Source organism: Sceloporus occidentalis, unplaced genomic scaffold (genome assembly GCF_023333645.1).
Source record: "Sceloporus occidentalis isolate IW3139 unplaced genomic scaffold, rSceOcc1.0.p SCAF_181, whole genome shotgun sequence".
NCBI lineage: Eukaryota > Metazoa > Chordata > Lepidosauria > Squamata > Phrynosomatidae > Sceloporus > Sceloporus occidentalis.
In genome coordinates, this window is record NW_028317161.1 from 646,190 (window position 1) to 669,468 (window position 23,279).

The window sequence follows — 23,279 nt, forward strand, 5'->3', positions numbered from 1 at the left end:
CCACACAAAGATTGAGTAAGACATCCACACAATTTATTGCTGTTTCTATACATGTTATTGTGACATTTAGGCTTGTGGAACACTGTGATAAACTCATCCAGCGAAAGTGGGATATCGAGGAGGAAATAGAGGGATTTGGGTTCCAAAAAGAGACCGGCCCTCTTAAATAAAAACAGTTTTTTGTCAAAGAGCCACTAAATGAAAGCAGAGCAGATGAGCCAGTTGGTTCTTTTCTGCCGTCGTTATCCATGTGTGTCATGTGTTATCTTGAAGTTGTGGAATGTGTACAGTCTAAAACTACTCAGTTTACATGAGTCCTCCCTCATTGATGTGCAAAACAATAAATTTATGGTACCTGTTAACAGGTACTTGATTCATGGAAGTATCTCATTGTTGTTATTACAGTGATGGAATGTTGGCACTCGAAGCAATGTTCGATAGATAAAAAAGGGCAAGCATTGGCATTGAAACATTGATTAGATGTGCTTACATTTCCAATTTATAAAAGTTAACTTTGATATTTTACTACACTGAGTAGTACAACTAGGTTTTACAATATCCTACATTCAGCTTTCTTTTGCCGACATATTGAAGTATGTTAAAAATGCTACCAATAATAAGTAATCGTTATTTGCGTTTTTAAAAATATGGTTCTCCACTAATTGTATTTTATCGTTGGTCTATGTTGTAGGGTCTAAACGGAATGTCTGTAGATGAGAAGACGGAATCCCCCATGTACGTTTATGAGTCAACAGTCCATTGTACAAACATTCTTCAGTGCCTCAATGACCAGTGGAAGCGGGATATTCTCTGTGATGTCACTTTAATAGTGGAAGGGAAGGAGTTCCGTGCACATCGGGCAGTGCTGGCTGCGTGCAGTGAGTACTTCTTGCAAGTACTGGTTACACAGACACAACATGACTTGGTTGTCAGCTTACCAGAAGAGGTACGTTTGCAACAGGTTACGTTAATAAAGTGCTGTTTTAGATTAAAGAACCCAAAGCTTACTTCACTCAGTTGGAGCATAAAATCATGATTGTATATTAAAAAGCTAAAGCATTTTGCAAATAATTTGTCAAAAAAAATATATACAACATATTGTAATTATGCATTGAGCCCCCCCTACAACCAACTCTGTCAATGCTGCTTGTTTTGTGTGGGAGTTATAAATCAAATTAAAAAGTACTTGAAAACACACACTTGGGTCTGTTCACTAAAAAGTCAGGTAGTCAGTCAAGTTAAGGTCTTTGCACAGTAACACTCAAAATGCAGTCTGTATATTCACTAATGTACTAGTTGCTTGCCAATATCTGGCTTTGAATTTTGCGAATTGCAGGAAAGGGCATGCAATTTGAATGACAATATACATATCCTCTTTGAAACACACAAAAAGCTATTAAAACAAAGTAATGATTAAAAAAATAATAATAACAGTCTTTCAATCATCCCTCTTTACTGTGTACAATTGGAATTACCGTATTGGCTCGAGTATAGGCCACACCCGAATATAGGCCGCACCCTAAAAGTTTGGTGCTTTTTTAAAGAAAAAGTTTTGTGATATGCTGCCACTATCCCCCCCTGAGATATGCTGCCACTCTGCCCCCCAATTTACCAGAGCAGACTCCCGGGTGTCTTGCGGTGCCGGAGGGGGACATCTACGCAATACGCGTATACTTCCGTTGTATACGCGTATTGCGTAGATGTCCCCCGCCGGCCCCGCAAGACACCCGGGAGTCTGCACTGGTAATTCTTGGGGGCAGAGGTAAAACGCATCGTGCAGACGTTCACCGGCTGCGGCGATGTGCGTAAAAAACCTCCGCTGCCGGCACGTCTGCACGATGTGCTTTAACAATCTCCCTTGCCGGGACTCCCCCTCGTGGGAATTCCCGGCAAGGGAGATTGTAAAAGCACATCGTGCAGACGTGCTGGCAGCAGAGGTTGTTTACGCGAGCATCGCTGCAGCCGGTGAACGTCTGAGCGATGCGCTCAGGGGGGGAGTGCTGGCACGGGAGGCTGTCTGAGCGTATCAGAAAGTAGGATGCACCGCTGTGGGGGATCTCTATCCTAACCCTGCTGCCTGCCCGGCGCCCGGAACTGCATGTCCTGGGCGTCGGGCGATAGACCCCGAATATAGGCCGCACCCCCACTTTAAAGACTTAAAGTGGGGGGGGGGGAGTGCGGCCTATATTCGGGCCAATACGGTAATTGAATATTAGGCTGAGGAGATATAGCAAATAGAGCCTATGTTTATCCCTCTAACCCCATGTACCATACTTAGTGGGATGAGGTGGTTAAAATGCAAGAAACAAAACCTATATGAGGCACAAAGGTAATTTTGTGCCTCCCCCACACCTTAGTCCCATGCCCAGTGGTATAGGGGGGTTAAGATTGAATTAAGTCCTCACAGTGGAGCCCATGTATCCCACACACCGACCAAATCCCTTCTCATTGGGATGAGGGTTTAAAGTCATATTAACTGTTTGTAGAAACACAGAAAGGGGGTTAAGTGCCTACCTACTCCATCACCCTCTAAATCTATCCTTACGGTACCAAATGGCACTCCAACATGTGAAGTGAGAAGGCATCATCTTCATCCCATGGAAAGGTGGTCACTCCAAAAATGAAGTAAAAAAAAACATAGTCTTCTCTGCAGGTCCGGCCTTAGGGGTGTGCGACCTGTGCGACCGCACAGGGCGCCATGGTAGCAGGGGCGCCTGCCCGGGACTTAACTTAAAACATCGGTTTTTTTTTGGTTTTGTTTTTTTTTTAAACTTTATTTAACATCATTCATGCTGATGCTTTAATCTAAGTCCCGGGCAGGGGCGCCGAGCGGTTGCTCGTGAAGTTCTCAACAACCGCTCGGCACCCCTTACTCTCCGTGACTCAACTTGAAATGCCGGCACCGCGGCAGAGCGAGAAGTCGGATGCCTCCCGCTCTCAGTTTGAAGTTTGAAGGGGCAGGGGGGGTGTAGTTTGAAGGGGCAGAGGGGGGGGTGTAGTTTGAAGGGGCAGAGGACGGGTGTAGTTTGAAGGGGCAGAGGGGGGTGTAGTTTGAAGGGGCAGAGGGGGGGTGTAGTTTGAAGGGGCAGGGGGGGGTGTAGTTTGAAGGGGCAGAGGGGGGGTGTAGTTTGAAGGGGCAGAGGGGGGGTGTAGTTTGAAGGGGCAGAGGGGGGTAGTTTAAAGGGGCAGAGGGGGGGTAGTTTGAAGGGGCAGGGGGGGTAGTTTGAAGGGGCAGGGGGGGGGGGGTAGTTTGAAGGGGCAGGGGGGGTAGTTTGAAGGGGCAGAGGGGGGGTAGTTTGAAGGGGCAGAGGGGAGGGGTAGTTTGAAGGGGTAGTTTGAAGGGGCAGAGGGGAGGGATAGTTTGAAGGGGCAGAGGGGAGGGGTAGTTTGAAGGGGCAGAGGGGAGGGGTAGTTTGAAAGGGCAGAGAGGGTGGGTAGTGAGGGGGGCGCGCCAGAGGAGTAGTCCGCACAGGGCGCCACAACGCCTAAGGCCGGCTCTGCTTCTCTGTCCTATCTGGAGTTCAGTGTTTCTCATAGCAATATAGTTTAGGGCACATGAAAACTGGGGACTTCTTTTTTATTGAAATAAAAAGATAACTAAATCCAGAGGCATATAACACTAGTCCCTGATGGCTTTACAATTTTTGAATATCCCAAATTGAGTATAGGCATCTCAATTAATATTACCAAAATGATTTGGGTTCAGGCAATTATACATAGAATTCTTGACTTGTTTGTTTCCCTCAATGACTTAATTGGTGCGCCCCTGCTATATATTTAATTGTAGTTCATAAAAGGAGGTTTTAATTTGCTTTGTATTTGCTTATGTATTTTAAAACATGTGTGAGGTGCAGAATAACCACTTGATGTGATTTAACATTAGTTTAGCAACATATTTTATTATTACTATTTGTTCAGTGATGAAATGCCAACATTTCACTGTGCATCTGTTACCAGTGGTTTAAACGAAAGCTGTTTTTCACAAAGACTGAAATATATATATTCTTCACTTTTTAGCTCTTCATTTGCTTTGCTTAAAATACTACTAAATGAATTGTCAGACTCAATTACATTAGGAGTACATATTCATAACTATATATTTAGTCATTTAATGCAACTGACTCATGAAATTCCATATGGTTTCCTATTATAAAAAGTGGCAGAAAGATATAAATATATAACTGTCTGTCAAGCTTCATGTAGGTCATGCCAATGCCAGGCAGGAGGCCATTACCCAATTAACATTACTTCATCATTGCTACTTATAGCAATTAGGTAATTTATGGTGAAAGTGGAACCTTGCTCTAAAAAGAGCTTATTCTCTGAATCAGTTCTTCAGTCTTGCATGAATTAAAAGAAAACGGCTCAGACTTTTGCTTCAGACAGGCGATCTATTGATTTTCTGTTTGATTTCTTAATGAAAGTGTATCAAACAACCTGTGCTTCTGTATTTATGAACCCAGAAGTCAAATAGTGTGACTGAAGGGTAGATCAAAAGTAAGAATGGTTTTATATTTATTTTAGTTTGTATAATATACTGTACATAAATAATGTCTGTATAGAAAATATTTACTGATGTGTGATGATGTCATATCACATGGGCCATTATTCTTCATGTTTATTAAATTATAGCTAACTATTACTACTTTTTATATTTCTGTATATTTAGGTTTGAAAAGGTGTGAAAAAAGAGGCTTTGTGTTAGGCTTTTTTACTCCATGCTACATACTTAGAAATGGTAAAACATTTCATTCTACAGCACAACATGATTATTGGCTCGCAAGGGGCTCTCCTGAGGTTCTGATTCAAGTCTGCAGTTTGCTGAGTGTGGCTGATTCAGCGAATATGCTCAGCCTTGTCGTAGCCCAGGAGAGGATTGGAGTAATGTAATTTATTAAGTCTTACTGTCCTAACCTCCAATACTGTCTTGGGTTGGAAATCTGTGTTTATTTATTGAAAGGTCCATGTAGATCATGCGGGATGCATTGGTTGTTCCATACACAGAAAACATACACAATTGTGTGCCAGTTTGTAGTACACAAGCACTTACCTGGCATTTCAATGCTTGCCCCACATTAACGTACACAATGGTGTCCAGAGCACGTATATAAAATGAAAATGTACTTAAAATGAAGCACAACCTTTTTTTCAACTTCTCAATGCATGTTCAGCACTGCTATTGTCTGGTCATTTCCTCCACAAAACATGAAAACACTCAGAAAAACGCTGAAAAGACACAAAAGTTCTTACGAGTGAATGTCCTTAAAGCATGGTACACATGTAATGTGTGCAAAGACAAAAGATGCATTTTTACAGCTAGTCTAGGTTATTTTTCTAAAGTAACAACAGGGCTCAGACTTCTAATTGGGACACTCACACAAATAACAAGCTTGTTTGGGGGAGGCATTTAACATTACTTGTTTTAATATGTTTAATATCACCATTATTTTGTAATAATATACATTGCGAACACATGAATAACACATAATTACTGAATGTATAGAGAAGTAAATGTTATTGCACTAAAAAGTATTGCGGTTAAATGTGTTATAATAGGAAATTAGCAGGAAATGCAGAATTTCAGATCTAAAAGGGTGATTGGAAACACTGGAGATGCTCTTTCCCAATAAATCACCTTTCTAGTAATGACTTTCGTTTGTAGCTGATTCAGTCACATACACATCATAAATCTCTGCTACACCTATTAAATATGCATACACATGTGATGACACTGCATCAGAAATGTTCAGTGGCTGGAAACAAGGTCAAGATCTAAATTGAAAAGCTATGCTGTACAATACGTGACATCCCTTTAATTGAAGCACCTCTGTGTTATTAGGTTAGGATCATTTATTTATAGGGAAATCAGCTTCATGTTTTAGACGCTTTGCTACTAAAATGAGGTCACCTTAAACTCTTGATAAATATTAACAAAATCAGGTGTCTATTGCAAACTCTCATGTGAGCTTTTCTTTTAGTGAAAAGACTGCATTTTGTTTTCAGTTTATTTTCATTTATCGTGTATTGCAATTTAAAACCAAGGTGGATATCATTTTATATAGCCTTATTTTTGTGATTTCAGCCTATGGAATAGGGTGAAACAGGTAGTTGACTGATCAAGACCTCATCTGGTCATCAGGTCCAGATAACAAGTGCAAGTGCATGCTTAGTGTGTAGATAAATCAAAGCATAATATAAAAATGTGGGAAAAGAGTCAATACAGTGAATAAATCATCTCTAAAATGATATATGGTTATAACACATAACCCTCCAAGTATTTATAATATTAATGTTTTTATCAAATGCAGTTTTAGAAATTGACAGTTTCTCGTCCATTAAATAATTTTTTGTTTAGTAATTCTATCCCGCTGTAAATTCCAATATACTGTAAATATTATTCCTTTGTACATTTAAATGCCTAATGCCTAATCTACAAGTAATCCTAAATTAACATATAAGGGTCTTGATAATATTGGCATAGCCTTTTTTGCCAAAGTTCTCAGCCAATGGTAACAGGGGATAAGTAGTTATCTGGTCCAGGTATGCTATGCGTTTCTGTGGCACATTGAGTGTTAATATATTTCCTGATCCAACGCATCATTTGCCTTTCCCAACAGATGCACTGTCTGATGGAAGTCATTTTTACTCTGAGAACATTTCTTCAAGAAGAACATTTTAGCTGTCTCCTGGGTGTTGTTAGAAAAGAGAACACGCATTAAATATTCAGCAGATCACTAAAGTGAAAGGAATTACAGAATGAAAACCTCGATTTTTTTGGTGGGGGTCCACTTTTTTATGGGAGCGGTTTCTAATTAATGTTAGACATACATTTGCATTTTCACATAATGATTAACAATACCAAATTGCACCATGGAGTTTTAAGGCAATATTGAACCTGGCAGTGTGTTGAGTCTCAGGGTCGAACGGCAAAGCCTAGAAAGTCATTCCAGTATTTGTGTGTGCCTGTGTACAGACTGGAGTATTTTTTGTACTTTATTTCTATTGGTTGTTGTGTGGCCAGGTGTCTTAAAACACCATTACGAGACCCTTCTTCATTAATCCCAATTGCCCTTGACTATATATTCTAAATGAACTCGCTTCAAACCCTATTTCTGTTTCATATTACTCCTCTAGGCTGAAATTCAACCATCTTTGGTTCCGTTATTGTTTAGATGATATAACCCAATCCAAACATATGTCCTATACCTGTCTGCAGAATCTGCATTAGTATAATTTCCTTTTATTAAATATACCTGGCTGGTTGAAGACATTCCTTCTCCTTAAGAAGCGAAGCTTGTGGAGACGGTTGCTAGGTAACCTGCTTTGAAATAAAATAAGCAATTGTAAGCATTTAGGCTCTCTGCCGTTGTAATCAGGATTTAGTTTTTTGTTTGCCATTCCGTTAAGTATTTTTGATCCCAAGCATGGGGCAGATATAGCCCACTCCTCTATTTATCTGCCTCGGTGCTACCAATCTAGAATAATCCTTTAACTCTGTGTCTACAATAAGAAACGATCATGTGTTCTTGTTGTCCATGCAACGTCTTTCTTGTGGTAGTATCGTTTCACTGCACACCAAGGAGTAAGATCTCCAGCCTAGGAATATGCATTAGCATAATAAGGCCCAGTTCTGTCAGTTTGATTCATTTGCCCCCTTTGTCTCCACTCTGTATGATAAGTGCTATTAATGCTTGCAACGCTTCATATGTCAAAGTCCCTCTTCCTAATGACTTGAAAATGTGCTTTATTTCCCCCCTTTTTCTCTCTCCCTGTATTGCTTTTCTCATTTAGCATTCCTGTCGAGTATAGATTTATGCCGCACACTTTCATTATCTCACTGGTTGCAGCTCTGGAGTGATTACATATGGTATAGGGTATGCATGATCACAGAGGCAGCAGCTGCTGATACATGCTGAAAATAGATGCAGCCTACGCTCAGCATTTTCCCAGAGGTCTTTTATTTGTTAGTAGCATGCAAGGTATAGGACAGCTTGAGTCCTCATTTAGCAAGATGACTCTTTGAATCAGAGAGCAGCATAGTGACTTTGCTCAATTACTAACTGCTGTGTAATTTTTTTTCTTTCTCGCTTATAAATTCTCGTATCCAGGCAATGACTTCACTGAACATAAATTGTAAAATAAGCCTGATTTATAACAAACTCTGGAGATGGCAGGCTCCATTTAAACTAATGGAGCTTGACAGAGCTGAGGTTTAAATTAAATAATCCTATTTGTAATGGAGCATTTTGGTACGGTAGATTGATTTAAAATGAATAGTTTTTATTTTATACATTGTGCTCCACACTGTGTCGCCATTAATGGTACCTTTTGTTTTCCACTTAGTGATACTGTATAGGTATAAGCAGTGTGAATGTGCATGTACAAGGTGTTGAAATGTTTTATTTTTTTTCGAGGAATAACTCAATGAAAATAGTCGCACTGGTCCAAGAGAATAAATAGTCTTTATTGGGCCAACAGAAAAAAATGTGGAGTTGTATGAGTTTTCAGGACTTCTGAGATCTCTTCTTCAGATAGAATAATATCTGCCCCTAGCCCAAGGAAACCCACCCAAAAACCCCAATAATACTTCAGTTCTCTGTTTCAATTAAACACATATGAAAACACTAAAGGGAAGACCTAGAAAAGGAGCATAGAAAGAATTCAGCTGATATTAATGCTGCCTGAAATCCTTGCTATACTCCATTGGCTACATGTAGGAAGGGCATGGGAAGATTCAAAATATATAATATATAAATAAATATAATAGCGGCTCAAATATTGAGTTTTCCTGAGTTTAGCACTTATCCAGAAGTGTGCTCCACATAATTATTGGAATACTTCATAGTTCCAGTGTGTAAAGGAGAGAATTACCCCTCAGATGCCAGAAGTTAGGAAATGTTAGCTATTTACTAATAATAAGAAATAATAGCAGTGGGAATATATGATTCTGTGAGATTAACTTTATGCTGGATACAAAAAAGACAAATACTATTAAAATAAATACCCACTCCTTTACTACCAAGACAGAGAGCTATCTTCACTCTTTCAACCTGCAGATCATCATGGCTGGTAATAAACAACCTTGAAGGTGACAGTGACAACAAGGGGAAAGACAAGTAGCTCAGCAACTTGTCGTTAGAGTGTCACCCGTATGACTCTGTATCTCCTGAGGAGAAATCCAATCTCAAAAATGATTAAGGCAGGGCCTATTGTTCTGTGTGCATATATCTTCATTGTCAGAGCTGGTTCTTTTGACTTATCCTATTAATTCTAGTAATTCCATGTGAAATTGCTCCATATTGCCTGCTGCTGAACCGAGGAGATACGACCACATTACAGCTTTTCTGTATAATACAATGGAGATTCTAGAATGGGAGTCACTGCATGTTCCTCTGATGCTTTTCACTCACTCTAAAGCTTCTTAATTTGTTTCTGCCTATGTTGACCTAAAGTTGTAGGTCCTTCTATGTAGCATCATTTTAAAACTGGCAGCGTAGTGGTTCAGTATAAATTGAATATTGGTATATACATGCCTACAAATTTGGTGATGATCTTGGTATCTTTTATTACCTTGAAGCATTTTTATACAATTACTTGGTTGATCAACATACATCTCTGTAATGCTGCTTACTTCAGGTGCTTTAAATCAAATCAATGAAGACCAAAAGGGAGAAAACAACAAAAATGTTGAAACAACGAAATTGCTTTAAAACGCCATTCATTCACCAAAAGGCTATTCACAAAAAAACAATATATACTATACCATACCATACCATACCATACAGACACACGCTACCCCTAGCAGCCCTGTGTGGGTCAAAATTTAAACATTTGGATACACATGAAACAAAAAAAACGTAAAAAATACATAGTGTAATACTGTAAGTCTGTCAGAAATGGGTGCCTTTATATAATGCACTCACAAATAGATGTAAATATATACGGTCCTCATTGGCAATAGTGGTGGTCTTCTCTGTTCCCCCATTATATTAAGAAATATAAAAATGATATAAATCATAATAAATGTAGTAAACAAAGAATGTAGTACTTTATATTTAAAATATGCAGCATCCAGCATCCATAGTGTAAGATCCAGGTAATAAGACCACAGCTAATAAAAAGGAGTCCTTAACAGTAGATCAGCTCAGCAGTGCCACACAACACGTTTCAAGGTAATACATCAGTCATTCAAGACCTTCAAATCAGCTGCTGACAACATAATGTTTTGGAGCCCCCTGAATTAACAAGAAAGGATAAAATATTCTGGACAACGCACAAAATGAAAATAAAAATTAATAATATGCCCAAAGATCAAGGAGGGCATATATTCAAGGAGGGCATATATTATAGTGGTATCCGCTAACCACTTTTACTATCCAAAAATAAAGCAATATAGAAAAATATAATGCAATTTGTCCTACCTACCTTAAAGTGTTACAGTGATTATTTTTTTATTTATTTTATAGACCTCTATATACTTATTTCTCTGTGCAAGTAAACATGCCCAGATTATTAAAATAGTTTTTTTTTATCCTCACAAATGCTATAGTGAATAATCTATTCAGAATGCCTTAATAAGGACGTTTATTCTCTTGTTATATTTAAATACAGTAAAAATACATACTTTTAATTATTGGCCAAAGTGTCGAGCCTTTTTTAATGTTTCCAAGGGGGAGATTTGTTCAGTGTGACATTTAAAATGGATGCCAATAAACATAATTAAATGCAAAATATGTTTAACCAATAATAAATAACGCAAATGACATTTAGATGCTGGAAAGACAATGTCTTCATATAGCGCAATCAAGGTGAGCTGCTCTAGGTTATGAAATTTGAAAATGTCTCTCTCTCTCTCTTTTTTTTTTTTTTTTTTTTTTTATAAAAGACTGCACATGTAATGCTCAAATTATCCTTTTCATAAATTGTTCTTTTATGAAACACAGATACTGTATTAAAACAACTGGTATAATCATCCTTTTTAAAATCCATCCAAATAATGCATTATATTAATGGATTATGTGTATTATAATTATTTCAAATGATTTCACATTTGTGAAGATTTGATGAAATTATCCACATAGAGCACAAAAAAAAACATGTACTCGAAAGACATACAGATGTTGCATTGTGTTTATATTGTCGCTTTGCAACAATGAATCTCCTTATATATATTTTTTTAATAATAAAATATTCAGATTTTTTGTTTCTGTTTTTTGCCCTCCCAAATGGTAACTTGCTTGGAGAGAATACCCATGACAAAAACAGATGTTTTATGTAAATTTTTCAAAAAGGTTTGTTCAATAAACTATAAGCTACTGGTACGTCATGGTGAGATGAAACCATATATCTCACTAACTTAATTTTTATATTGAAAGCATAAGATTGGTTAGATGCCCTCAGAGAAGGGCTGAGTATTCTGCACATAATGCATAGTTAACTGTGAAATTATTGAAATCTATTTATGGTTAGTAATCTTAGGCAGCAGCATATACAATCAGAGCCGGCCTTAGGCGTTCTGGCGCCCTGTGCGGACTACTCCTCTGGCGCCCCCCTCACTACCCCCCCTCTCTGCCCCTTCAAACTACCCGCCCTCTCTGCCCCTTCAAACTACCCCCCCATGCCCCTTCAAACTACCGCCCCTCAAACCACCCCTTCAAACTACCCCTCCCCTCTGCCCCCTCAAACTACCCCCCCTGCCCATTCAAACTACACCCCCCCGTCCCTTCAAACTACACCCCCCTCCCTCTGCCCCCCCTCACTACCCCCCCTCTCTGCCCCTTCAAACTACCCGCCCTCTCTGCCCCTTCAAACTACCCCCCCATGCCCCTTCAAACTACCGCCCCTCAAACCACCCCTTCAAACTACCCCTCCCCTCTGCCCCCTCAAACTACCCCCCCTGCCCATTCAAACTACACCCCCCCATCCCTTCAAACTACACCCCCCTCCCTCTGCCCCTTCAAACTACACCCCCCTCCCTCTGCCCCTTCAAACTACACCCCCCTCTGCCCCTTCAAACTACACCCCCCCTCTGCCCCTTCAAACTACACCTCCCCTCTGCCCCTTCAAACTACACCCCCCCCTCTGCCCCTCCAAACTACACCCCCCCTCCAAACTACACCCCCCCTCTGCCCCTTCAAACTACACCCCCCCACACTTACCTTGTTGCCGGAGTCCTGCGGTGAGAGCGGGAGGCATCCGTCTTCTCGCTCTGCCGGCATTTCATGTTGAGAGCCGGAATAGTCCGGCGCTCAACATGAGATGCCGGCACAGCGACGGAGAGTAAGGGGCGCCGAGCGGTTGCCGAGAACTTCACGAGCAACCGCTCGGCGCCCCTGACCGGGACATAGATTTAAGCATCGGTTTTTTTTTTTAACTTTATTTAACATGAATGATGTTAAATAAAGTTTAAAAAAAAAAAAACGATGCTTTAATCTAAGTCCCGGTCAGGCGCCCCTGCAACCATGGCGCCCTGTGCGGTCGCACAGGTCGCACACCCCTAAGGCCGGCCCTGTATACAATGAATATGAATTGAAAATGGACTTCCACTGCTGTATAGGGGACCAATGTATACTGCTGTTGTAGCGCAATTGTGTAATAGCTATTCAGCTAACATCACTTTGTTTCACTAGTTTCAATAGTTTCCCGTTACAATTCTCTGAGCAGCCAACTGTTCAAAGTTCTGATATGCTGGCAGGCATTTCATACATTTTATGCCAGCTCTTCAAGGGTAGTTTCTGACCTCTAGTCAGTAATGAGGTAGGACATATTAACTTTTGTCATCCGTGTCTAACGCTATTTTGGGCACAATACCAGCAGTCAAGTTGATGTTTAAATGCAAGGTTTTTAGCAATACTTACAAAAATATGGATTGGTGTATTACAAAAAGCCAACCTTTCTTTATTTATCATTCCTAACCTTATTTGTGTTATGTTAAAAATAAAATAAACTTAAGTTAGAACAAAGCTATTTAATCTTTTTTAAATCACTATCTATATTCTTGTAGCCAGAACATCTATGTTTCTAAATTGTAGTTTAGAGGGTCACTTGGTGACCTGTAGAACAAGGTTTGATAAAACTAAATACAAAACAATAACAGACACCACAGTTTGTTATAGTTCTGATATTTCTTATATCTTCTTTGAATGAATATATTCCCTTGTCCATTTGTCAGTAAAAACTTAAAGCAGGGAATGGACCAAAATAATACAAGTAAACTCACTAGTATTTATTTTCTTTCCATATTTTTCAAAATCCAGCATTCTATCCAAGCCATGTATGTTCCCTTGCGAATGTTTTGGATAGCAAAAAGTGGTTACTGTTTTGCCCCTTAACTCTTTTTGGGTTACAGTCAGCCATTATCTATTTGACAGTGTCATGAGCTATAGTGTAGCATCTAAAGGGGTTCAGATGTCAGCCATGTTCTAACATTTGAAACATCATTTGAGTGGAAAAATAAAAGATACCAGAGCCTTTCCACATCTTGACTGGAATTGGCATTTACCATATAATTAATCACTCTTTAAAACTTGGCTTCTTTGCAACCACTTTAGTATTATGTCTTACACATCTGCCACTAACAAAGCCCTTTAAATATGCCATAAATTTTGAAACAAACATTTAGAGGTCATAGCAGAGACTGTGTGACAGTGCCTTTTATTTTATTGCAGAGCTAATACATGCTGCAAATTTGGATTCTACTTGTAGATTAGATTTTTATGTCTATAACCTTCCTTTACAAGGATAGTGGGCACCAGTGTCTTATATATTTTACATATTGCTCTTGCTTTGGCCTTGTGTCATACTCTCACACCAGGGAGATTATTTATTGTACAGAAATCTGGCCCTTCTTTTAGTACTTGCTCCGTATTTTAGACATTTGTTAACTCCCTACACTGACATTTCCCTGGAAAGGCCATTTATAGATGAGCAATAATCTGATGTATGACACTGCCGTATAAGTTTTTTAATGTTAACCCACACAGGAAGGCTATTTATTTTCATGCTTCCAGGCTTTACATTGCAGCATAACCGGACTCGGTTTATCTCCTCCTGGGTTAGAAATGAATATGCCAGCTATGTACACTTTAGACTTGGCCACCTCATCTTGAACCAGCATTTCGAGAAGCATAAAGCAGGTGACTGGTGGGCCTGTTCAAGCTTGTAATTAAAGTCGCAGGGCTATGTCTGTCTTACCATATATGTCCTCCTCTGGCAGTGTAGTGGAAGCCTGTGTTTTGCACGAGCATAAGCTGTTGACAGAAGCTAAATTAATTCCAAACTTTTGGCATGCTATGCTTCATTCCTCCATGACTGTTCAGTATGCCAAGCAATGAGACAGCTCGAAATAGATTGTGAAGAGGTAACGCACACTCTGGGTGAGGAATATGACCCTAGAATTACAGCACTGTTGTTTATAGGTATGACGAGGCACAGAATATTGTACAAGCAGTGCATAGTTCAGTCACTTCTTATGAGTACCTTGCAGAAAGCTAACGAAGAATTAGAAGTTCCAAGGTAAGTTTACATGGTTGAATGGTAAATGTAAGGACCCTATTAAATACCATTTAACAGGTTTTTTGGGCCAATTGTCACAATACTCCATTGTTTTGTTTTTATGTTTTGTTGGAACATGAATTGTTTGCCCCTTCCAATGCAAGAGCTACTCTATGAGATAGTAACCCCAAACATAAGAACCTCTAAATTTAAAGGTTTATTTTTTTTTATTTCTGGGCAAAACACAGTTTCTGTCAACTTAGGGAAAGCAGCACGTAGAAGCCAAATGCTACAATGCAAATTCTCCTTTAGTCCTTGGCTCACCCAGAGAACAAGATACCAAGATGAGGATTTTACATCATTGTAGCGATCACCAGAGCAGAAGAAAATTTCTGTTTTCCTTCAAGATGCATGTTACAGCCTTTTTGTCTGCTAATGTTTTTTTATTAGATTTTTAAATATAAAATATTGAAAATATTTACTTTTCTGTTGGTATTTGATGGCAAACATGTGAGTAGGGTTCCCACCCAACCAGTATTATGTGGGCATATCCAGTATCCAACCCTTTGCCGGGATAAGTAAATATATCCGCAATGCAAAGCTTTAGTTTTGTTGCAGCAGGGGGAGTGAGGTGCAGGCAAATTATGCAAGTGTATGTGCGGATGCAGAGCCGCGCCTAGGACGATGCAGCAGGAGCGTATCTGATGCGGAATCCAGCACAGGGGTGACGTCTGTGCTGGCTGAGTCTCCCAGTGTCGGCGTAGGCACTGCCCTTGTGCAGAAGTACTCCAGAAGGCATAGTCAATGGAGATAATACTGGGAGAAGCTCTCGAAGAAATAAGAAGATGAAGAGACAAGAGAAGAAGCTGGAGGTGGGGAAAAGGAGACAGGAACGTGCAGGCGATCAGTTTAGAAAGTAGGGAGACGTTGAGAGAGTAAGAGAGTGTGTGAGAGAGAATGAGTAAGTGTGAGAGAGTGAGTGAGAGTTTGAGAGAGTGTAAGAGTGAGAGTAAAAAAAAAAAAAATATGCAGAAGAAAATTATCTCTAAGATGAAGCCTCGTTAGCTATGTTAGATAGAGTGAGATAAGAACATATATTTTACACATATAAATTAGGTATATAAAGTACCCAGCAAGTAAACTGCTCTTCAATAAACTATTACTGTAAGCATGTTATACTGTTAAAGCTTTTTATGGAGTGGAAAATAGAGGGATATGGCCTCAGGATATCCACAGTGCTTTACAAGAACTGAGCTCTAGGCACCTGATATCTCCACCATCACCGACCCACAACTGTGGCAGGTATTTTTTGTGGGAAAAGGTGGCAACCGTAGATGTGAGCTTTCCAATCTTCCTACTTATCGCTCTAGAACAGTATTTTTCATTTAAAGATATTTGTGAAACCTGTCCTAGAGATCAACTTTAAATGTGTACTCCTGTTTATTTCTTCATAAATAATATTTGCTTTGTTCTTTAAGGACAGAAAGATATGTTATGTATAATGTAGCAGAAGCTGCTTGTCAATCAACTGCATACCATGCATATTAAAGCAGATCATGCAATGTAATAGGATTATGCTGAGGTAAAAAATGAATACAAAAGGCAGAAAATGAATGTGGAAACAAACTTGACACCAGAATATCATACCACACGCAGCAGGAAGTGGAGGAGGTGGGGAAAATACACAAACAGTCATAAAGGCAAAAAATAAAACATAAAAACGTCTGTGCGTGCAGGGGCGTAACCAGAAACCACGGTGCCCTGATGTGAAAAATTGCCCTGGGCCCCCCAACTTCAAGGCTGGTCTGTGCCATCATTGCCCCCACACAACCGGTCTGTGCCTTCTTTGCCCCTTGTCCTGCTTCAAATCTGTAGGTTCGCTCGAGGATTTAAAGGCCTGTGCGAGCGACTCTCTTGGTCGCCTGGAGGGGTCTCCTCTGGCCACCAATGACTCTTATGGACCTTTAACTCCTGATGGTGGAGCATGGCCTGAGGAGACTCTATTGGTCGCTCGTGTGGACCTTTAACTCTTGGAGCTGGGAGACCAATGGTCCCAGGCGGAGTTTTGACGTCCGGAGTTAAAGGTGCGTACGAGCAACTCTATTGGTCGCTCGTATGGACCTTTACTCCTGGAGCAGGGAGACCAGGGTCTCCTTAGGCCGAGTTTCGGCACCAGGATTTTAAAAGTCTGTATGAGCTGGTAGTGAGTATAGTCTGTTTGTTATCAGGCAGTAGGTGTATTCGGCTGCAAGACTCTGTATACAAGTTATTATGTGTCTTGATGGCCTCTGCTCGCAATACTGTACTTAAATATGTGATTTTTTTCTCTCAGATTACATATACATCTGCTATATTATTTGGCGAGCATATTATGTTTGGGTGGAGAACTATAAAATTACATTTGTGTGACATCAGGTATATACTATGGCATACTAAATTTGTTTTAAAATATGCCTTAAATAATCTCTTAAAATAGGTTTATTTACTGGTTATTTACATTGTTCATAACGGATTTGGTGTTTTGAGTAAAACCTAGTACAATTGAATCTTTAGGGTCGCTTATCAATTCACTACAGTTGTCCTATCACCTACTTTCTATAAAGCAGAGTAGTGAGGACCACTTTATAACATAAAAAGATTTTTAAGACCATCAAGGCACAAATATAAGATTTCATTTTTTAAAACACTAGCTAAGACTACTTTACTGCTTAGAGAAGCCAAGCACATTTCGATTTCCTTTATTAAAGAGCAATTAAAATGTTTCTGTTGGAATTTGCAGAAAAGAAAGTTCTATGTATTGCGAAAATCAATGTGTTCTATATGGCTGGTTTTCTGACATGGTTGGAAACATATGCTGGAGCAATGCCGATAAATATGAGAAAGCAGCTTGATAGATTTAAAGTACAATCTGATTTGTAATTTTTATTTTGGGTGGAGGAGCCATTAATTTTGTCTGCTTCAAAAGAAACCACATTTAATAAATTTTAAAGAATAGTGGAAACATGCTATTCACCCAGTACCTTCCTGCCTAATTCCTTAATGTTACATTCTTACAACAATCAATATAATTGCATTACATTTATTTCTATAGCACCAGCAAATTTTGTAGTGTTGTTACAACCAGTGGAATAATTTAAAATCACACACAATAACGAACTGGTACAAAAAGAACTGGTCCTGCTCTTGCAAGCTTATTGCAAGCTTATTATCTAGTCGTTAGTTGAGGGAAAAGTAATCAATAGGAAATGGAGATGAGTTTATTGGGGTCTGGGTGATCCGTAGAGGTTGTCGGTCGTTGACTTAATTACGATGATGGCTGAGAGTGGTAGGAGGAAAGGGTTCAGAGGTAGATCAGTTTCAATGATAATATCATACCTCTTAAAGAGGGAGGTATGGTGGAGATTAACACAGATGGCTAGGTGAGTAGTTGGAAGAAGATAGATAAACCAGTGTAACTCTTATTTGACCACTTAGGAAGCGTTCACTTGGGATAAGGCCACTGCATCTAATTGACTGTCTACATGTTCTACATGTCTACACCGCAGCTGTTTGACTGTCTATGTGTTCCAACAACTATAAGATTTTACTATTTAGTGAAGAACACGGGCTGATTGGAGAGATCCATGGAGGTCTGTGCTGTTGGATTGCACCTTCTTCCATGCCTTCTGCTCCCAACACTAGCATAACAAGGTGGTTATTCGTGATAGACCCCTTCCATTCCTAATACGTCTATGCCTTGCAACCAGCGGCAGCTTTAGTTCAAATTGTGCAACTTTGCAAACTTTTATGCACTACCCGTTTAGTGAGTAGATCTTTCATTGTTTTTACCTTTATCTTGCTATTTACTATGTGCATATTACTGATAAATGTAAACCAGAATGCTTGGGTGACACCTTCCAGACCAATCTACAATCTTTAACAGTAATAATAGTAGTAGTAGTCCCTTCCATATTAAGAGTATATCTTGTAAATATCTTGTAAATAGCAGAATGATCACATAAATAAATGATGTAAACTCTTCTAACCTGTCAAATCTACTGTATATACTTGAGGGCGACAATAAATTAGAACAATTCAAGGACAATAGGGAAGTGAAGTGTTAAAAACAGCAATTTTTATATGCAGTATATTGATCTGTCAGTAAATTACTATTATAAATTCCTAACAGTCTAATTTTGGTGGAGTAAACGTCTCAAACCTGCTTTGCTGTCTGCTTGTCATTTGCCCAGTCACATTGGGCATGTGGGCAAGCAGCTATTAAATTTGTATATAATAAAAACACTTTTTTTGATTTGTTTTGATATTGTACTTTCTTACTTGCTAACTGATTATGTGACATTAAAAACTGTGTCCTTAAAAAATCTTTTGTCCTTAAAAAGTCTTTATTATTTTTTTCCTGAGCTTTTAAAAAAACATTTATTGCAGAAAAAAAATAATTTGTAAATAATTTACAATTTTAAGCTGACATTGAATTGCATGTGAACACCAGTTTACAATATGTAAGACTTTGAAAGTAAATAGTGTGACACAGAAATTGCGATTGTGAACACTTCGCCAGATTCAACATTCCGTATTCTGTGTGTAGTGGGTTCCAATACTTAAATGGAAAGGGACCAGTTCAGTCACAAAATGGGAAGTGTTTAGTCTTTAGGCCCCAAAAGTTGTAAGCTAGATCTTCCTAGATGTGTATCAGTGGTGAAATGGTCTAGTCTTGGTATTAAGAAGAATATGTTACCAGTTATCGAGCAAACTATCTGTTGCACATGTTTTTCTTTTCATTCTTTTTTTCCTTGAAGGAACCATATTTTCTTGGTACACGTATATTGGAGTCAATTCTGTCTAGACCCTAGTGTATTGTATTGCATGTAAATTGGTGCAGACAGCCTTTAGTTATACAAGTTAGAAAATAAGACGTATACCTCATTTAGCTCCTCCCCTGCTACTTCTACTGAAAGCAGGGATCATACCTCAGTACACTCCCAGTACATGCTGATTCGAAGTCCCATACTAATCAGTGTGAGCCGAGGAATAAGATGGAGATCTTTCTGCCTCTAGTAACTGGATTCCATGCAATGAGGACACCAACATGCATTAGAAAATACAATTTGACGGACTAGACTTTTCCTTCCATGGTATTTAGCTTATATACCATGAAGGTTTTCTGCAACAGCTTTAAGTGTGGGTGGGAAAGTGTCTGCTCCTATTATGAAAGCAAATGCTGGAATAAAATTCTGTGATGACTTTTAAGACTAAAGCAGCATATTTCACTTACATATGGGGAAATCATTAACCCCAGATCTTAGCCGTGTATTTAAAAAAATGGTTGAACTTAATCAGAGGTAATGTTTTGACATTTAGAGGATTTATGAAAAAGCAAACACCAATTTTGTTTTTATTAAATGTAAATCCCATTCATCTCCATTTTAATGCAGAAAAAACAATGTATTACATAGATTTGCCATTTTTTGGCATACAAATGCATAGAGGGATTCTCAGAATACTCTTGTTACTATTGTCACCCAAACCTGTTCCGTATACATTATGAAAACAGAAAAAAAAGTTATGTGAAGGACTTCTGGTTGCTGAAACACACGATAGAAGGTGTATTATTGCTGTCTGCAGTTCTGTAGCCTGAATGTAAAATTCCTATGGGTCTTGAAGATGGGGTTAAAGAACAATGGCAGTGAATTTCACTATTTGAATATTAATGATCAGTAGCTTGCATGCAGAGTAGGTTTCAAAGTATTTCCCCAGGCATCGGTAGCCTTTTTAATAGCCCGTGTGCATAACAAATCAGCAATTGGGTTAGCTTTTAAATCTAGCAAACTGGAATGTGAGCAGCTTGAAACAAAGTTACATACTACTAGTACTAACTATACTGCATAAGAGTAACTTAACTCTTTACCGTAGCAAAGTAAAATGAAAATGTAAAGTCTTTACACAACACTTTATATTGATTGTAGGTGCTTTTGGCAAATGACAGTGCAATTACTTCTAAGAAGCTTTATATAATATAATACCAAATTTCAGAGGACCTTATTACAATGTGCATTACATAAAAAGAGACATGTTTCTTCAGGCATGGGTTGTGTTTATTCAAATCATTATGTAGCATTGGATATTTTTGAATATATGTCAGTAATATGTTTTCCCCGACAGTAGAGAGAGAATTTCCCATTGTAGAAAGCAATATTCCAAAATTATTCTGCCGTATATAGAACCCAGTGTCTGAAATGCAATGAATGCTCGGTTTGTTCTTCTCAATGGTTCTCAGTTCAGACATGATGAAGTCTGATGAAATAGCTGTACTATGGAATGTTATGAATCAGTTACGAGTTTGTTTATAGTATATATGCGGTAGGATAGGAAAATCCCATCTCGTTAATTAACCATCTAATTCAGAATACCACAATCCTCCCTGGTGCAGGGATTTGTTATTATGCCTTGAACTCAAGCTTTCTGTGTTTTTTAGCTGGTTTCCTTATGTATTCGTTGTTTGTCCTTTGATTTCCCTGTTAGCTCGCCTCCCCTCCTCCTCCTCACGTGTCTGTAATTTTATTGTGGGTTAAGGAATCAGTTTATAAATACCTAACAAGCAGCCATCTGATTTTGGAGGCACAGACCACTTTCAATCTGTGTGCCACTTTCCATCTAAGTACTGATTTCCTATGTCATCATAGCATGATCACGGAATACCTACCAGTTTCACCACCAGGAGGCTCAGTGGTTGCTGAGACTACTGTTTCTTCCATATTTCTGTGAAGTGTGTCAGATTCCTGTCACACCTGTGGCCCTTCAGCAGCCTTTATATACCACCATCAGGACTCAAAGAGTTCCCCCTGGCCCCAAGAGACACTTGGCATTAAACTGATATCTCTTGTCACTGAAGGTGAGGTTTGTGCACTTCTTCCTTCATCTATGCTACCATAACAATATTAAAAAAGCAAAAGTGAGTAGGGAGTGGCTTATTTGAGAATGTATTGTTTTCATTAACTGAACTGTAATAAAATTATTGTGGCAAAGAATTGCTTGACACAAGCAATTGCTTAAATGCTGAAAATAAGCATTAAGTATGTCAGTCTCATCCAAGTTTTTTTGGTGTCTGTACATGTAACTGTGGGAAATCATGCAAAGTTTTATGTTTTAGGTAAACCTTGAAGCATACTTCAATACTTAAATAGTCGGATTGGATACAAAATTGTTGGTTTGAGTAGTGGTTAGAATATTCCTGGTACAAATCATTCAGTTTGGAGAGAACCTGCAAACTCTGTGTTTTGAGCACCATGGTATTTAACATGTCGTGTGTTTATTCCGCATTCACACATCTTTCACACCAAATAAGAATTTGGCACCTGAGCATCCATAGTAATGTGATGTAACACACATGAACAAGGCACCTATTTTGTGCCGTTTTATAAAGAATAAACACAGGAGACATTGCCTGCCAAATTATTTATGTGGTTACAGCTAAATAAAGAAGCCGGCACTGTGAGAGCCATTCGCCCCCTCAGGATGCAGAGGCTGCAGGGGCCTACTTAAACCCAATGTTTAAGATATTCTATCACATTTAGAAGAGGGCAGAACATACTTTCTGTTCCAGTTCAACAAGTGACTTGTTTACTCAAGATTACTTTACTAAGTTGATCTTATGGTTACAAATAGGTGAAAGTTATGTTTACAAAAAAATCCATGATGCATTAGTTCAATGGACAGTACAAAATGTGTTTTAAAATTAATCTATCATCACAACATTTTATTTGCAAATAATTACAAACACAACACAGGTTTATCTAAAGAACATAAAAATTATTAAAACGATGTGTGGCACAATTATTGGCACCCTTTTAGTCAATACTTTGTGCTACCTCCCTTTGCCAAGATAACAACTCTGAGTGTTCTCCTGTAATGCCTGATGATGTTGATGAATACATGGCAAGGGATCTCAGACCATTCCTCCATACAGAATCTCTCCCGTTCCTCAAAATTTCGAGGTTGACGCTGGTGGGCTCCCCTCTTCAGATTACCCCACAGGTTTTCTATGGTGTTTTTATGGTCAGTACTGTCAGTTGCCAAAAATGCTCTTTTTTGGTTTCTTCTGACCATAGAACCCCATCCCTTTTGAAATTTCAGTACTGTCTGGCAAACTGAAGACAGTTGAGTTTGTTTCCTGATGAGGGTAGAGGCTTTTCTTCTTGAAACCCTTCCAAACTACTTGTGGTGATGTGGGTGACTTCAGATTGTGGTTTTGGAGACTTTCTGACCCCAAGACGTAACTTCTGCGGTTTTCCACCTGTGATCCTTGGAGATTTTTGACCACTCAAACCATTCTCTTCACATTGCATTAAGACAATATAGACACATGTCATCTTCTAGGTTTTCAATGCTTTTGCTATTTTCTTATAGCCACTTATAACCACAGCTATATTCCTTGGTCTTGTCCATTGTGATGAATGAGAAAGGGAGTTTGGGAACTTTGAGACCATGTTACCTAATATTTATACATCTATGAAAGTTGAACAATTTCCTGTTCCTAGTCACCAAGGTGTACTAAAAACAGTATCACTGTGAATATACTTAAAATAAATTTTTCTCATATGAATTCATAGTGGTGCCAATAATTGAGGCACACATATATTTAACAGCTAAATCTGTGTTGTCTTTGCAATATCCATGAGAGCAGAGTACCGTATTTGCTCGATTATAAGACAAGGTTTTTTCCAGAGCAAATGCTCTGAAAAACACCCCTCGTCTTATAATCAGACCTCAAATAGGTCTGACTATGAGAC

The 23,279-nt window shown here is 38.9% G+C and overlaps 1 protein-coding gene across 1 annotated transcript in view; it reads left to right on the forward strand.

The window, feature by feature from the left end:
* The first annotated feature begins 703 nt into the window (after positions 1-703).
* Positions 704-23,279, forward strand: part of LOC149278762 (transcription regulator protein BACH2-like) — a 34,670-nt gene continuing 12,094 nt past the window's right edge. The window contains exon 1 of the mRNA XM_089501757.1: positions 704-946. Within this exon, the coding sequence (XP_089357883.1) occupies positions 704-946 (243 nt within the window). The remainder of the gene's footprint in view (positions 947-23,279) is intronic.